The sequence below is a fragment of the Psammomys obesus genome, unplaced genomic scaffold, assembly GCF_907164565.1.
Source record: "Psammomys obesus unplaced genomic scaffold, mPsaObe1.curated_primary_1811, whole genome shotgun sequence".
In the NCBI taxonomy this organism is placed as follows: domain Eukaryota; kingdom Metazoa; phylum Chordata; class Mammalia; order Rodentia; family Muridae; genus Psammomys; species Psammomys obesus.
Window position 1 is genome coordinate 2,174,345 of NW_026596240.1, and position 18,382 is coordinate 2,192,726.

The 18,382-nt window shown below is 46.6% G+C and overlaps 1 protein-coding gene across 1 annotated transcript in view; it reads right to left on the bottom strand.

The window, feature by feature from the left end:
- Window positions 1–877: 877 nt before the first annotated feature.
- Window positions 878–18,382, bottom strand: part of Dnah6 (dynein axonemal heavy chain 6) — a 200,961-nt gene continuing 183,456 nt past the window's right edge. Inside the window, exons 70-76 of the mRNA XM_055596419.1 lie at window positions 15,340–15,469; window positions 12,947–13,074; window positions 11,897–12,082; window positions 11,325–11,397; window positions 9,366–9,517; window positions 8,514–8,736; window positions 878–1,084 (exon numbers count right to left, since the gene is read on the bottom strand). Coding sequence (XP_055452394.1) covers window positions 981–1,084; window positions 8,514–8,736; window positions 9,366–9,517; window positions 11,325–11,397; window positions 11,897–12,082; window positions 12,947–13,074; window positions 15,340–15,469 — 996 coding nt within the window. The 3' untranslated portion in view covers window positions 878–980. The remainder of the gene's footprint in view (window positions 1,085–8,513; window positions 8,737–9,365; window positions 9,518–11,324; window positions 11,398–11,896; window positions 12,083–12,946; window positions 13,075–15,339; window positions 15,470–18,382) is intronic.

The following is an 18,382-nucleotide window of genomic DNA, read 5'->3' on the forward strand; positions in this document are numbered from 1 at the left end:
CTCTTAGCAGCTGAGCCTTCTCTCCAGCCTCTCCTCCAAGCACTCTGCTCCAGCCCTAGAGAGTGGGGAACTGCTGTCAGGGGCAGGGTCTGTCTGGCATGTTCAGTCTGGCCTGGGTGCTGCCTGTGGCTGAGGACAGCTATACGTATTTCCCAACACAAAACCATAAGCTTACTTGAGGCCTTGTGATGGGCAGAGGGGGTGGTTCAGTGGGTAGAATGCTTGCCACAGAAGCAGAGAGCCTGAGCTGGAGTCTGAACCCATAGAACAGCCAGGCGCAGTGGCATGTCTGAAATCCTGGTCTACTCTTTCTCGGATGTGGGAGGCAGAGACAGGAGGATTTCCAGAAGCTCATGGCACATGCAGCATTGAAGGAGAGAGACCCTGTCTCAAAGTGGAAGATGATGACTGCCCATGTACACTGGGCATGTCAGTTCACATAAGCCCACGTTCACACACACGCACATGCATGAACATACACACACACAGGATTTTTTTGGTAATTCAGTTGCACACACCATTCTCCAGGATGAACTTTATGGGAGACAATGTTACCCTACAATATCAAAAGGGCAGACACACTTGATGGTTGTTGCTATTGTTGGACCAGCCTTCTCCATGTTGGATTTTTGAGAGCCTTAATTAGCTCTAGCAACAGAAGTATCCAGGTCCACGTGGTGAACGTGGAGGGTGGGCCTCTCATGCAAGGAAGGGAGCCTGTCGAAATGAGCGGCTAACTCCTGGTTCTTTCCAGGGCTCTCGGCAACACACTGGCTTTCACATGGAATGGGGGAGCGAGCTTAGGAGGTGTGTGCAATTCTGTCTCCTCCACGTCACAGCAGCGATTTACAACAGAAATAACTCAAAACTCTTTATTTTAAGGCATGGGAGAAATAACAGCCGCAGTTGCTACCCTTAAGTCAAATCAGAAGCCATTTTCTCCTCATCAGGGGAGAGCTCCGGACCAGCATGGCTCCTGTTCATTCACTCAGCTGGCAGAGCAATGCTGATCCCTTGGAGATCCAGTAATCATTGGGCCTCTTGGAGGGTAAGAGGACAGTCACCACGAAGTTGGTTGAATGGCCTAATAAAAGATACAAAAGGGTGGGGTGGAAGGGGGTGGGCATGGGGGTGGGCGGGGGTGGGGTGAAGAGAAGAGCTGCTATTTAAACAGTAACCTCTGGAGTCACAGAGATAAGATACTGAGTGAGAGTCAAGAGGCTCTAGCTCCAGACCTGACTGCACCTGAAGATGCGGGGCACAGTCCTCTGCAGGTTCCAGTTTCGTGCTGAACAAAAGCAGATTTTAGAATACATGGTGCTTTAGGGGCTGTCTAGCTTAGACCTTATACCTTGATGAGTACGTTTCAGGTTCTCTGTAGTCTGACTCTAGGAACAGTAGACTGGGACTAAGGCCTGACATTTCAATGGGACTTAGGGGTATCTAATGGGAGGTAGGGCATCTATTCATGTAGTCATCTATCAATTTATATATCTATTAAATTGTATATCTATTGAATGGCTAAGCAAGCACTGAAGACAGGATGCCTGTCACTATGCTTATTCATTTCAGGAGCCCAAGACTTCCAGTGTAGGATGGAATGAAGGATGGATGAATGGGTGGATGGATGGATGGATGGGTGGGTTGAGAGAGTAGCCTTGGCCTGAGGCCACTGTCTCAGTTTGATTGGTTCTCTGTTGGCCAGAAATGAATTTAGCTGCCTTCCCAAATCCCCTTACCCTAACTAAACCTCACCACTGTCTCCTAAGGGTGTTGCTTTACAGTGTACTCTGGGATGACTTGGAGTTAGACAGTAGCCACCTCCACAGGGTCGATAACTGGGATAGATGTCATATGTCCACTTAAACTGAAATCCTGGAGGGCTGAGGTCAGAGGCCTGTGCTTCTGATCAAACAGGATGGTTACGGCACAGACACTGTCCAGTGGACTGTGGTTAAATAAAGTGAAAGTGGGCTGCTTACTTCCGGGGGAAGTCTGATGACTAGAAGGTTCAGGGCAGTTGACTGTGTGTAAAGGAGAGATGGAGGAGGGCTGGAGAATGGCTCAACAGCTAAGAGCGTGTATTTGATTTTGGTTCCCACACCAGTCAGGCAGCTTACAGCCTCCTTAACTCCAGCTACAGGGGATTGATGCCCTCTTCTGGCCCCCGTGGGTATACACTCTCAGATGTACACTCTTCTCCACCTCCACCATCACAAATCTACATCATTCAAAATAAGTCACAGGCTGGGTGTGGCATTTCATGCCTGTTCCCAGCACTGGGAAGGCAGAGACAGGTGGGCCTCTATGAGTTGGAGGCCAGCCTGGTCTACACAGCAAGTTCAGATAATCAGGGTGCCTGACAGAAGAGATGAAAAGGGCGTTAGAACTGTAGGTAGATCCTGCTCACAAAAGCTGCTGCTTGCAGGGAGGACCAGGGCCTGGACTGGTGCTTAGCTGCATTTGCTCTGAGATGGTTGGGGAGCCTGTAGTGAGAGTTTTGGTTTCTTTAAAAACCCAGTTATGTTATGTGAATGTTTTGTTTTAATCCCAGGTGTGAGGTACAGGGCTGCTGCCGTTTGTCCATAGCTGTTAACTATGTTTGTCTCATGCTCTAGCAGTGGCGTTGTTTGTGCCAACTGCAGAGAGTTTAATTCTGAGGACTCGTGAAAGGGTGTGAATGCCAGAACCCCAAAAATGTGTGGAGGCTGCTGCTCTCCATGCTGCTGCCAACCGCTGCTGCCGGTTCATTCTGCTGCTGCACTTGCTCTTGCTTGTTTGCTGGCCTGTTGGCCTGCTGGATATCCTGATTATGAGGACTGGACTTGTTCCAGGGGAACTATACCCCTAAACAGCAGGAGGTAGTAAAGAAACACATGCTGTTCCTTTCCCCTCTGACCTTCTTTCTCTCCTACCTAGTGTTGGGGGGTTGGGGGGAACTAGGGTGGATAAAGGTAGGAAGGGAGGTAGAGGTGTACGAACCCCAATAAAACAGATTTAAAAACACATGCCTACAGCACCCCTTAGTGAGGAGACATGTTTTACACTCAAGGATCATTTGTGTCTCTGTAACAGCAGGAACCTGCCTCCTTCCATCCTTTTCATGCTGCTGCAGCTAACAAGGCGTGGATAGCGATCTGTTCAGCTTAGTTTCCAAACAATATTATCGTGTCCTTCTGAAATGTCGAGAAATTGTTAGAATACACTGATTCGTTAGCTAGGTCCACCGTTCATGTGTGATCCTGTTTATCTGTTCTTTTTTGTGCAAAGGTGAGAACATAAACCTTCCTTTTGTATCTAGCTGATGACATATTTCCTCACATGTCTCCTGGGTCATTTGGGGGCGAAGACTAGATAACAATTTTTGCTGCACTTATTTTAGTGTGTTTCTCTAAATCCTGAATCCTGAAGCTACAGCAACTATCATAGCTAAATTTTAATTTCTAATAGCTGTTCAATGCATTTCTCTATTGTACACACACACACACACACACACCCCTGCCCCCACACTATAACATATATTGTACTGGAACTTGACAGCTTGATTCATAATTCAAATAAGGGCCACACCTCACAGAAATGATGTGTGCCCCAAGTCCCCTTTAATTATACGTTTCCCCCTCGGCCTCTTTGTCACCCATTACAACAACTTTGTTGACGCAACCAGGCTGTTTGCTCCGCTAGGTTTCCAGAATCTCTTATCCTTGTGAAGGAAGGTTTAGACAGGGAGATTTAGACACACTCAGGTTTGAGTGTTTTGGTAGGAGTGTTTCACGTGACCTGTACCTCCTCTAGGAAGCATGCGTGGGCCTGCTTGGCTGCTGAGGGTATGCACGTCTATGGGAACTATTACTACCGTTTCACTAGGGGCTGAGTATTTTAACATTTGGTGGTTAAGCCTCAAGTATCCATCATTTATGATTTAACTTCAATTTTATCTTTATGTGTATGTATCTGCATGGGGATATGAAGTAGCACACATGTGAGCATGTGCCTATCGGCCACCAGAGGACATGAAAGGCCTTGTCACCCGAAGCCGAGTGACAAACTGTTGGGAGTGCTCTGGTGTGGGTCTGAGGAACTGAACTCCAGTCCTCTGCCAGAGCAGCAAGGACCCTTCACTGCTGAGCCATCTCTTCAAGCTAATTTAAATTTTTGTGTGTAACATGAGCTGAGAGTCTAAATGTAGCGGACCTCCCCCCCTTTTTTCTGGCACCACTTGTGGACTATCTTCTCCATTCCTGACCACCTTTAAACAGTGCTGCTATCATTTCAGGGTCCTACAGACTCAGAGCTGCTTCTGGCTCTCCACGGTGCATTGATTGGACTGGCTGATGTGTGGAGAGCCCTGTGCCGAGGCAGCCCTGCTAGAGCAAAGGGCGGATTTGTTAGAAGCGGACCCCTCTATTTTATTTTAGTCAGAGGAAGTGCTGCTATTCTTTGTTTTCATTTCACGGTGCATCTGAAGAGTTGGTTCTTTCAACAATTGCATGAGACTATTTTAAACTCAGAGATTAATTTGGGAGGGAACTGGGAGCCTGATAACACTGAATCTTCACAGTATGGTTTCCACTCAGCTCCTCCACTTATGTTGCTCTCGCTGTGTGGGCCTCAGGAGCATGCTTGAAGAGTTCCAAGCATGTTCTCCTTGTCAGATTTCCTCCTAATCTGACCAAGAGTATTCTTGGGAGAGAAACCTTTTCCTTTACTGTTGTTTCTATTTGTTTTTGAAGGAACACAGACAGGATTCTGTTAAAAGTTTTTTTTGTTTTTGTTTTTTTTTTTCAACACAGGGTTTCTCTGTGTAGCTTTGGCTGTCCTGGACTCACTTTGTGGACCAGGTTGGCCTTGAACTTACAGAGATCTGCCTGTCATAGAGATCTACCTTCCCCCGCTCTTGAATGCTGGGGTTAAAGCTGTGTGCTAGTATGCTGCCTGAATTCTGCTAACTTTTTGACATTTTGTTAGTGTTGGAGATTGAACTCAGGGCCTCAAACATGCTGAACAAATGTTCTCTGCTAAGAGTTCTGTTGATTTTTATGTAGTGGTTGTTCTTACTATCTATCATTTGTAGTAGACTCCTTTCCTGTAGATTACTTTGGGTTTTTCCATGTGATCAATTTTGCAGGCAAATAACAATTTTATCTCTTCTTTTCAAATTCAAGTTTTTATTTCATGGTCTTATTGGTTTGGCTAAGGCTTTCTGTATAGTCCTGAGTTGCAATTAGCAGCCTGGTATTGACTGTTCCTTTAATAACATTAAAGATTAAATTAATCACTAAGGCCGTGCCGTAGTCATTGATTTGACACCTCCATTGACTCCAGTGAGGTGTGAGGTAGCAGATAGAGACCACTAATCTCTGCTATGAGGTCAGCTTGGCTTTCTACACTGAGACAGCCCCTACTGAGGTGCACAGTGACTGATTAAAGTTTGTTCGTTTCATACACTGAGGCCAACATCGTGCTATGTTAGAACTCTTTTATCACGATGATTTACACTACTATGTAGAGAGAATTTAAATAAATGGTCCCTTGGTCCTGGTTAGTCTTAATTTTCAACTTGACATGGCCTAAAGATACCTGCGGGCAAAGTCTTGATTGAGGAATTGCCGAGATATGATTGGCCTGTTGGGGAATATCTTGATTATTAATTAAATGATTTAAGAGGGCCCAGCCCAGGGGCTGGAGAGATGGACCAGAGGTTGAGAGCTCTGACTGCTCTTTCAGGGGACCAAGGTTCAATACCCAGAATCCACGTGACAGCTCACAGCTGTCTGTAACTCCAGTTTCAGGGGATGCAACACTCCCACACTGACATACATGCAGGCAAACACCAAAGCACATAAAAACAAAGAGAAATAATTTTGGCTGGGTGTAGTGGTATATTCCTTTAAATCCCCGCATGCAGGGAGGCAAGGGGCAGCGTGTTCTTTGTGGGTTAGAGGCCAGCCTGGTCTATAAAGTGAGTTCAAGACAGCCAAAGATATACAGAGAAATGCTGTCTCGAAAAACAAAACCAACAAGCAAGCAAACAAACAAAAGAGGGCCCAGCCTACCCAAGGCTGGTGATCCTGGGCTTTATATTATAAGAAAGCATGCTAAACACGAGCCTGTGACCACGCCAGCAAGCAGCATTCCTCCATGACTCCTGCCTCCAGGTTTCCACCTTCTTTCTTCCTTGACTGCCCTCAGTGATAGACTGTGACCTGAGTATAAGCCAAATACAGCCTTTCCTTCCCTAAGTTGCTTCTGGTTAGAGCGTCTGACCTAGGCAACACAAAGGAAGCTGGCACACCACCCTTAAAGTGAAGCAGTTCATGATTCAGTCTTGTCACTCATAGATTCATACTCACATCCTAGGAGAAAGTGGTATTGGTGTTCAGGTTCCCTGACAGGTTGCCCTTCAGGTACACATCATTAGGATAAGGGGTTCCTTGGACCTGTCCATTGATCTCCTACGAATTTTATCTTGAGTGCTGTTCTGTGTACCATTTGCTCAGCCAGAATTTGCTATGTGCTGGACACTGCCATATCCATGCATCCCTTCCCAGGTGTCATTGTAAAGAGCATCCCACCTTCCACTTGATGAGGTTTCTGAGTCTGAGGACACAGCGTTTCTTTAGGGAATCACTAGGATGTTCTTTGTAAACATTGCCTCTCCCTCATTCTTATTTTTTCCTAAGTTGCCTGATGGATAAATGTGAGGGGAATTACAGCTTTTTCTACAGCGTCAGACTTTCCCACCACACTGTGCTGCATTTTGAGGAGTTTTCTCAGCATATTCTTTAACAGTCTTTGAAAAACTCATTGTTCTTTTAAAGACACTGCATTTATTTGTGATGTGTGTGTGTCTGTGCACCTGCATATGACACGGCACATATATGGGATTCAGCTCTTTCCTGACATCAAGTGGATCTTGGAGAATCAAATTTAGGTTGTCAGGCTTGGTGACAAGAGCCGTTACCCACTGAGCCATCTCCCAGGTCAGCCCATAGGCTCTCAGGTTATCTGTAAAGATTTCTTTCTCTCTGCCTCCTTTTTGTAGGACTATATCTCAGGTCCACTCAAAGTTTTGTGATATAGCTTTCCACTTAGTTCATTTTAAAAATCTCTTTTCTATGATAGGACAAATCTTACTTGGTGAGGGAGTGATTTTAGTACCTTGTCAGTCCATCATTTTGGAACTGGATGTCTCTGCCATTTAGCTCTGTTTTCCACTCCTTAGATTCTAATAGAAATGAACACTAACTTTATAATACCCATAACTTTTTAGTTAATACCCACTAACTTTATAATACACTCAGTGTTGTTACAAATACAATCTCAACATTTATAAACGTATATGGAGTAGGTGGCCCCACTAAGAACAAATTCTTTTATTTATTTATTTATTTTTACTTGTAAATGTGTACATCTCTGTGGGGGTTGTGTGCATGTGAGTGTATGTGTCCGAAGAGGCCAGAAGAGGGAGTCAGAGCCTCTGGAGTTGGAGTTACAGGTTAACATTCATATGGTAGGGATGAAATGCTAGTCCTCAGCAAGAGCAGCAAGTGATCATAATTGCTAAGCCATCTCTCCAGCAAGCACTCCCATTTTAAATCTGGTTAATTGGACCAATAACAGCTAGCTTTTTTTTTTGGTGGGGAGGGAGGGGTTTTTTTTTTTTATTTTTCAATCTTGGGCATTGAAACTAGATACTTTCCATGCCAGTTAGTATTGTATAACCAAGTTTCATCTATAATTCAGCAGTGTGTGTGTGTGTTTTTGTGTGTGTATATGTGTGTGTGTGAGAGAGAGACAGAGACAGGGACAAAGACAGAGACAGAAGAAGACACAGAGAGAAACCCATAAGGTTGCTAAATGGTTGAAGATGATCTTGAACGTCTCATCTTCTTGTCTCTGCTCCTTGACTGCTGGGATTACAGGCGCGTACCACCACACCCAGTTTTACCTAGTGGTGAGGACTTCACACAGGCCTTTGTACTTGCTAGGCAAGCATTATGCTGACGGAATGACCAGAATTTGGCCTCCTCTTCCTCCTCCTCCTCCTCCTCCTCCTCCTCCTCCTCCTCCTCCTCCTCCTCTTCTTCAACAGGCTCTCACTATGTGTTCCTGCCTAGCCTGGAATTCACTATGTAGACCAGACTCGCCTTGAAATCACAGAGATCTGCCTGCCTCTGCTGGGATTAAAGGTATATGCCACCACGCCCAGCAGCATTTGGGGTTTGATTGAGGTTTTTATTTGGTTATTACCTGTACAATTAAAAATATTTATTTATTCTTATGCATATGGGTGTTTTGCCTGCTTGTTTGTCTGGGCATCGCATGTGTATAGTGCCCTGGACAACCAGAAGATGGCACTGGATCCTCTGGAACTGGAGTTATAGACAGTTGTCAGCCACATTGTGGGTGGGGAGACTCAAACCAGGATCCTCTGTAAAAGCCTTAGATAGTGTTCTTCCCTGCTGAGCCATTGCTCCAGACCCCTATGCAGATCTTGTGAACATCCTCACCTGTGGTTGACAGTGTTCCTGCCCGGGCCCCCGTTTTGTAGAGCGGGGAGTGGTAGAGTGTTGGGATTGGCTCATAGTTTTGTTGTGGTTCAAAATGAACTACAGGCAGCATGGGGTTCATCTGTCCCGGCAGTGCATCTTCTATGACCATCTCGATATCATCCCACCGAGAAGCATCCATGAACATTCCATGAACAAGAACCCCATCTTCAGGAGAGGGCAACTGAAAGAGACAGAAATTTAGGGGTGAGCGGGGGAGAAGGGATTAGCAGTTTGAGTCATTGCCTGTACCCCACCTCTTCAGGAAGTACTTCTGAAAACAGTAGTTTCTAATACTGCGTTTTAGAGAAGGGTACCTTAAAGGGGGGTGGGTCACCCTGATCCTTAGTGTGCTACTGTATTCGACACGCCCACGCCTCACCAGGATGTGGACTGGAGATGCTCCTGGGAAATCCAACACTACCTGACATTATGAGTAATGACTCTTCTCTCCCTCCCGAGAAGCAGACTTGAGTCTGGAATTATCATCTGTTATTCTCAACAAGGCCTTCTGAGAATCTGGGTACCCTTCTAGAAGACAGATTATATATCTACAATACTGTTTGAAGAGTGTGCAACCCATAAAGATTACTCCTATAGCACACACCTGTTATTTTCTGTGCTTATAGTTAGGAGGAGTATGAAGCCAGCCTTTCAGTTCTGCTAGGAGGGGCTGAGTGGCTGCTGTAGATAAATTTAGTCCATAATGTTATAGTGGATTACTGTGAGTGAATTTCGTGTTGCCTATGACATTTGCCACTCCACTGACAGGGGAGTAGAAGCTTCTTTGCCAGGTAGTCGGGTGGACAATACCTCCAGGTCCATGGGCAGCTGTTTTCCAAAGGGAATGTCCCTGGCTGCTTCTGTCACCGCGGCTTGATCCCGGTAAGACGGGACCATGTTGTACTTGAAGTTCAGCTCGTCTATAGGCAAGTTGTATTTCCGAGCATGGTTCTGGAGGGTCCCTGAAGTATGAGAAGGTGGGTCCCTTAGAGCACTCTGCTGCTCCACACACACCATGTCCCTCTTGTCTACCCAGGCTGTGCTGGCTCAGAGAGCTTCCTCTCCATGGAAACCCATGTCCAGGCTGGTGGGATGACTCAACAGATTAAAGCACCTGCTGCCAAGCCTGATGACCTGAATTTGTCCCTGGAACCTACATCATGGAAGGAGGAAGGCAACTCCAGCGAGCCATCTCCCAACTTCCATATCTGCCTTGTTGGTATGCATGCCCTTCCTTCCAGAAAGACAGACAAACAAACAAGTGAAATAACAAAAGAAGGTAAGGAAAAATAATTTAAAAAGAAACCCAAGCTATTAACACTCTACATGGAATTAGTTCATAGAGCACAGAAGCCTGGATCATGCTTGGGGCAGAGGTGGTTAAGGACCCATGGGATGTATGAGTTCATGGCCTGATTAAAAAGAGATGAAAGATGGAGAGATGGCTCAGTAGTTAAGAGCACTTGTTACTCTTGCAGAGAGCCATATTCAGCTCCCAGTACCCATACTAGGCAGCTCACAACCACCTATAATTCCAGTGCTATCAGAATCCAACACCCTATTGTGGCCTCCACAGGCATCTGCGCACACATGCACATACAAATATTTGCTCAAGTATACACACACACACACACACACACACACACACACACACACACACACACATATGCATGCACGCACAAATCTATGAAACAAACACGTTGGCCATGGTGGCCCACACTTTTAAACCCAGTGCTTGGGAGACAGAGGCTGACAGATTTCTCCAAGTCCAAGGTCAACCTGATCTACATAGTGAGTTCCAGGCTAGCCAAGGCTACACAATGAGATGCTGTCTCAAAAAACCAGCCACCCAACCAATCAAAAACAAAACAACACACACACACACACACACACACACACACACACACACACACACACACTCAAAAAACACCAACAAATCCCAAACTACAAACAAAAAACAAAGGAGAGACTAAGTTTGCAGCATATTGTCCTACCGTGAGAGAGACAGACTAGTCAGAAAGTTTAGGGCAAGTCTCCTTAACTTCAGGGTTTTATCGAGTTTTCGTACACAGGCTGTTTATTAGGGATTAGGAATGAGACAGACTGAGGTCTGGGTCTACGGCATCCCCAGGGTCTGGATGCCTCTGGGAGACTGATGAAGGATAGCAAGAGTAATTGTTTAGGCTGGTGATACTGCTCAGTTGGTAAAGTGCTTGCTTAGAAGGCACAGAGCTCTGGGTTCAGTTCCTAGCACTGCCTGAAACTGGGATATGGTGAGCTATGCAAGTGATCCCAGAACTGGGGAGGCAGATGCAGCAGGGTTAGAAATCTGGGTCACCCTCAGTTGTACACTGAGGTCGAGCAGTCTGGGCTACAGGAAACCCTGTCTCAAAATGGAGAGTATGTTTTAGAGAGAGGAGGCTGCTTAGAGCAGAGGCATGTGTGGGGGTGTGGGTATGGCTGGTGGATGGCAGGAAAACAGCCCTTGAAGGAGGGTGGGGGATGGGGAGGGTCATGTCATATGGAGAGTTAAATCAATGGATTTGCCCTAAATCAAACCCATGCATAGATAATCTAAGAGGGGAAGAATCAGATTACCAGGGGACATCTAGTTCTGCATTTCCCTTTTCCCAGGTGGTAGAGAAAGAGGGATCCTAGATTGTTGTGGGTCCACAGGGCCAGTCAGACAGTGAGCAGCCACGCCATTTCCCCAGCCCCTACAAACCGCGACCTTGCCCGAAGTTCTCTCCTAGGGGAGGTAACCAGTACCTGTGAGAAATCCTTGAGGGAAGAAGAACCCGGAAATCCAGAAGGATTTGGGCTGTCCTCTTCTGAGCCACAGCTGAGGGAGAGACATGATTTCATGAGGCACTTGGTCTCTGAGGTGGAGTGTGCCATCTAAATCTGAGCTGTGCTGGCTGGGCAGAGTGGTGTCTACTGGAATCCTGACTTACTCCCTGGCTCTCATATTACTCCTGGTCCATTCCCCTTCTCACCTACCAGCCTGGACTGCAAACTTGGAACCACAGGAAACAAGAGGCTTGGGCAGCTGAGGGCCATCTGGCTGTGGGAGGCCATGTCATGTTTTGCACCTTACAATGGGGCCATATACTGCAGGTAAAACCTCAAAAAATGGCCTGGAGTTGAAAACCAATATATAGATAAGAGCCTAGGGAAAATGGCCTTATAATCTGCTTAAGACTTCCAAAGTGAAGCCATTCTGGAAGGTTCTGTTTCTCTGGAATCAAAGGATTCCTATTAGTAATGTTAATCAGAGAGAAGTTTAGGGCCAGCCACACTGCCAAATCCATCAAACCCCAAACAAGTGAGGTCTCCCGTACATCCACGAATTCAGTCCTCAGAATAAGGTCTTTGATCCACGATCCAAGTGGCTTCAGGGATGGGTAGGCTGTGTTAGACCAAAGAGAGGGAACCTGGTTGTTGAGGAAACTATGATACACTTTTTCCATTTCTTCAGACATGACCACGAGTCCAGCAATGGCTTTTTTGAGTGTTTCTAGGGAAATCTGGGAGAATAAAAAAGATCAGTGCCCATTACAGGTGTAACTACGGGGGGGAGGGGCAATGGGTTTTACAGTCTGTATGTGTGTGTCTGAGCATGCACACACATGTGGCAAAGACAACCTCAGGTACCATTCCTCAGGCGTTACTTACATGTCAGTCCTTAGACATTGTCTTTACCTTTTTTTTTTTTTTTTTTAAATTTCATGTTTAAGTGCTTTGCCTGTGCATATGTCTGTGCATCACATGTGTGCCTGGTGCCTGTGGAGGCCACAAGAGGGCATCTGATTCAGTGTGACTGGAGTTACAGATGGTTGGGAGCTGCCATAGAGGTGCTGGGTCCTTTGGAAGAGCAAAAAACGCTCGTAACTCTCGGCCTAGAGCTTACCAAGTAAGCTAAGCTGGCTGGCCGATGATTCCCCAAGGATCCACCTTTTCCTCTGCTTCCCCAGACTGGGGGTTGGGGTTGGGGTTGGGGTTGGGGTGGGGTGTTACAAATGCATGCCACTGCCTGAGGCTCCCCCACCCCCTGTGAGTTCTGGGGCAAACTTTGGCCATTGGGGCCCTTAGCCCCAACTCAGTCTTTAACTGAGAGCTGAGGTTCTGGAAAATTTCAAGTGAGTTGACGGTATTCTCAAGATATAAGGTAGGCCAATGAGGAGCATGAGGGTTTGTAATGTCACACATTCACTCAGTCACTGTTAGGATTAGGGAGTATTGACTCAACCGTATGCAGCCTGGGCCTGAGTAGCGGTGAGTACAGCCAGACGGGAGCAGGAATGATGGGATGGAGACTAAGCACGTTCAGCTTATACTGTTCTCCCCAAGGCTCTGCCACCCAGTAGCAATGATAAGGGTAAGCTTCGTACGTGGATTAACTTCAGAAGTTTGTTGAAGCGGTCCACTTCCTGGCCAAGGACGGTGGTCAGAGAGTTCAGGCGGCCTTGAGGGTCCTTGACAAAAAGGCTTTCGGAAGCTCCCTCCATTTGCAGGAATTCTGAAACATACACAGTTGGCGTCTCAGACCAGACATCCTTGATTTCGACCCCACACACTGTTAATGTCATGGGGTTTTCCTTTAAGCTATTATTCATTATAATTGTGTTTTCACGGGGTGAGTGAGTGTGTCCGTGCCATGCCATGCCTGTGTGTGTGGGGGATATGTGTGTGTGTGTGTGTGTGTGTGTGTGTGTGTGTCAAAGGACAACTTGGAGGAGTCTGTTCTCTCCTTCCACCTTCGTGTGAGTTCTGGGAACTGAACACAGGTCCTCAGACTTGCCGGATGAATATTCTATCCACTGAGCCATCTCACTGGGCCTGGTTCTTTGTTACATTCTTTTTTTTGTAAAGCTAATTTCTTTCATCATTTAAGCCAGGGTTTAAATTTCACAACATTTTTATTATTTATAAGTCTTTGATGATATACCTGTGTTTACATAGAAGCAATCACAAAAAAATAAGGCTTAGATTAATGAAAACCAGGGGGAAATGTGTGTGTATGACAGAGAGAGAGAGAGAGAGAGAGAGATATGAAATCGCCATTTTGCTTCTTGTCGTGGCTGTTTTCATCCTCTGTGCCTGTTTGAACTTTGTGGTCTCTGGCATAGCGTGGAAGGAAGGCAGAGTGTACCAGACAGAATAAAGGGCAGCCTGCTCCCTTTGTTTCTGAGTAGTCATGGGGAGGAGCTGGGAGAGAGCGGGTAAAGCAGAAGTCAGAGTGACCTTGGAATCAGAGGGACTGAGGGAGGGGCTCCTGCACATCGGGTGTGGAGGTGTGGCATGGGGCTTAAGAAAATACTTTTTGGGTTGGGAGATGGCAGGGGGTAACAGAGCCTGCTACTAAGCCTCCCAACCTGAGTTCAATTCCTGAGACACACAGAGTAAAGGGGGAGAATGGACTTTATCCCAGGTTACTGACGTCACTCATAGACAACTGGTCAAACTGGAGGGAGAATTGGTATGTCCGACCTGGCCCCGGTCTTACAAAACGGAAGTCCTGATGAGCCACATGGGCTAGAACAAAGGAAGGAACTGCATTTTTCTTGCATGTCTGTGGGAAGTGTGAGGACATAGGGGCCCTAAGACATACTAAACACAGACTAGATCATCCTAAGCATTCACAGTTTGGCTGCCGGAAGGACATCACTCAGCATGCTCTCTCAGGGCCACGGAGCGATGGTTACAGGAAACATCATTTCCCACGGGGAGGGGGGATGGAGAAGAGAGGTGGGGGGATGGGGGGGGTGGAGGTCATTTCAAGAACTCCAAGTTCTTCTGTGGAGCTGCTCAGACCTCCTGTCCCTCGGGGCAGATGAAAGAAAGCGTGAGCTTCCCTAAGCGTGGAGAAGCCTGCCTCCCATTTCACAGGGCAAGTGTGAGCTTTATGAAGCATGGGGAGAAAGTCTCAGCATCAGTGGGGCACCGGAGGAAATCCGCTGTCTCCGCTGCTCCTCACCTTTGCATCATTTCCACCCCCACCCATTATAGTTCTTGAAGAGAAACTGTTTCCTAAATTAACTGGCAGTTTTCTGCAACATTAACAGAACTCCCTGCCCAAGGGGGCATTCTGTTTTGGGGCCTGGCCCTCATGTGTTGGGGAATGACAGAATTATTTGTGGGTCACGTGGCTTCTTTCTGTCTGGAGGCCTAGAGTACTAGCAGGATTCTGTCACGGGTTCTTTTTCTCTACCTATTTTACTTTCTCTTGTTATGACATCACTTCCAAGCAGGAACAATTGATCTAGGGACGGAAACGTATTGTCAGTCTTAGGGAAGTGGGAGAGCAGCTCTTTTGAGGAAGATCCCGTGAGTTACCAGCAAATAAAGTTAAAGTAACGTAGCCATTTCTCCTGAATACCGTGGTGGACTCTAGAACAGGACTCTAACAAAACTTTAGACAGCGACGGGAATGTTCCCATCTGTGCTAAGACACAAGCACTTAAAATGCTCCCTGCCACAAAGGACTCAATGTGGAATGTATTTAAGGTTAACAAGCTGCCACACGTGGCCAGCGGCTGCTGCCTTGGATGCCACAGGCTCAGAGACTTTAGAAACAGAGAGGAGAGCAAAGCCTGGCTGGAGCAGGGTGGGCTGCTGGGGTGGTAGCTCTCTACACACAAGCAGAGAACCCCACGAGAGGTGAGCTCTGCAGGGAAAGCAAAGTCTATGAAAAAGATTAAGCTTCGACATCTGTTTACCATTCAGTTCTCTGAGTTTATTCCTAGAGCTCCCGTTACGAGTAGAATCTGGGGGGCATTTGTACCTGGAACTCTGGTCTGGATTGAAGTAACAAGCTCCTGGACTATTTCATCATTGCTTTTCCCCTCGCCACCGGAGGACGATCTTGGCTGAACCTCCAGGATGGTGGTGATCAGAGTGTTTGTCTCTTTGTACTGCGAAGGTGGTAGGAGACAGAACAGGGAAGATGGAGTCAAGATGGAGTTTGCCATGTGTGTCACTCACATAGAGGAATAAGGGAAGTTTTCAAAAACAAAGGTGTTAATTTAATTGTGGTGAGAATACAATATGGAGCTACTACCGTCACCAAACTAAAAAACATTTATAGTAACAAAATTGGTGTGTGCATGTGCACACGCATGTTGTGACGTGTAAGTGGGGGTCAGAGGAGAACCTGCAGGAGTCAGTTCTCTCCCTTTACGTTATGGGTCTTAGGGATTAAACTCATGTCATACATAGCTTGGTGGCAGCTACTTTGATCCACCGAGTCATTTCATCAGCTCTCTCTTAATCAAATTTTAAGTGTACAGTACCATAGATTACAAACCCACCGATGTTCAGCAGATCTCCAGACCTACCCATCTTTCCTGACTGAGACCTTATGTCCACTGATTAGAAAGAAGGCTGCTTCGCCATCAATGATCATCTCATTGACTTGGCCCAGCATAGACACGGTCGGTGTGCTTGGCCTGCCTCTCTAGCTTGGGCTCTCCTAGCTCAGCACAGTACTTCAGCTCTGTCTTTCCTGGCCTCTCAGCCAGAGGGACACATGGTATCCCATGGAGCTTTGGGCATAACACGAACGTTTGCATCCCCGAGCTTGGACCAAAAGCTCAGCAAGTTTCCATTTTAGCTGGCGTGGCTCAGCTGTGTCTTCAGGGCGCCTTCCTCCTTTCTTTCTTTCTGCACAGGATAGAGCAACCTTTCTAGTAGCATGACAGGCCCAGTGTCTGGGTGGACACAGGCCTTTCTCTTCCACATCTCATCCACATGGTCCTGCATCAGAGCATCCTTGAAGCAAGTGGCTCTAAGGAGTGCTTATGAGGGGCGTTTGTCACCGTCAGGCTGGCCTAGTGGCTCACAAAGACAACCACCAGCACTCATTGGCTGAGCAGAATTTGATACATGGGGTTGCAGCCTTAGTAGCCCTATTGGTTGTTATTAGTGTTTCTTCAGAGAAACATTTAAATCCACTCTCAGGGCAACTAACTTCTCCCTCATGTCCATCCTGCTCAGACTTTTAGAAAGTGACGTTTCGGCAGTGCACTGGGTGGCAAAGCCAGGCTCAGACAGCAGAGGGGGCTGCTGACACATACTTGGGACCACAGATCTGACCCCTTCTTGCTTCATTCTGTCCTTTACTAGTTTCTCCTAAGCATTTATTTAAATATAACTTGCTACATGTGGGGGAAAATATTTTGAGTTAAGACCACATGGCTTAAAAGGGGCAGAGTTATTCAGCCTAAGCAGAACATGCTATTTCATCATGATCTGCTTGATACAAAGATTTTCTCTAGCTAAAGGCAACTTGCAAACAGATAGAAGACCAATTTCAGATCTTTCCCTTCCTTCCTGAGGATGGGAGGTTAAGGCTCTCACATGAAAGAAGGCCTTCTGGTATCAGGAGAAAACAAATACTCTTCCATGGGGATCTGATAGAAAGAGAGCTTGTGAAAATCCAATATAGTCTTGCCAGGTGTAGTGGTACAAGCCCGTTACCCCAGCACTATGGAGACAGAGGCAGGCGGATATCTGTGAGTTCAAGGCCAGCCTGTGAGTTCCAGGACATCCAGAGCTATGCAGAGAGACTCTGCCTCAAGCAAGCAAGCAAAACCCCTCAAATTAATAGCGCTCCCAGGGAGGAGCACACTTCTACCAGATGTCCAGCCCTGAAAACATACATATCAGTAACATTATACAGACTGAGCAGATTGCATTTATGTATTTAGAACACACACACACCACCACCACCACCACAACAACAACTTAAAAAAAAAGAGGGCATGGCTTTGAAAGAGAGCAAGGAGATGGTACATAAGAGGGCTTAAAGGGAGGAAAAGAATAGGGGAATGACATTATTTTATTTTATTATAATCTAAAACAACAACAACAAAAATAATGACACACACACACACAAATTCGTATCTTGCTCTGACCTTCCTACATACTTTAGTTCCTTCCCTACTGCTGTTTCTCTGTACTTAACATAATACTAAGCAATGTACATATGTTTGAGCACTTCTTTGGACTTTGTCACTGGTGTCACACAAAGCTCATATTAAATCTGTAAACTTTTCTCCTGTGAATCTGTACCAGTAATGCCTGCTTAATTCCGGGGCGCAGTTGGAACCTTGGAAGGGTAGAGATGGCACTGTGCTTTCCCTGTGCAGGCATAAATGGAGGTAACTTTGTCTCTTAGTGTTTCATACGGCAGATGAACTTCCACTATTAGGTGGTTGGGTGAGGGGTTGGGAGTATCAGGAGAAAGATAGATAACTGCAAATATGACAGCTCAGCCAACATTTGAGAGGACCCTCCCAAAACTCAGCATCTGTGTAGACTGTGCTGGACATCTGTGTACTTCTTGGACAGTTGGAGGGGCAGAGGGAGGAGGTGCAGCCTTTGGGTAATCTTGGGCTGCATGACTCCTCTGTGCATTAACCATATCATGCCTGTACACCATGTGCATGCACGTCTGTGGAGCCAGCAGAGGGCATCAAATCCCCTGGGGCTGGAGTTACAGGTGGTTATGAGCTGCCATGTGGGTGCTGGGAATCGAACCCCGGCCTCTGGAAGAACAGCCAGTGCTTTTAACTGCTGGGCCATCTCTCCAACTTTCACGTTTTTATGGAAGGAAAAGGGACAGAAGTATGGAAGAAGGAAAGCTGCAGAGAGAGAAACAGGTCTGGGACTCACACACATCTGCTCTCCCAGTCATTCTGAAGCCAATGGAAAAGACAACCACCTCCAAGCCACCTGGGGTTGAGAGGCAGCTTTATCCCCCCACCTTTATCTTGAAGCTGTCCTCCAGAGGACACCGGGACAGCCCTCCCATGCTGTTGTCCCTT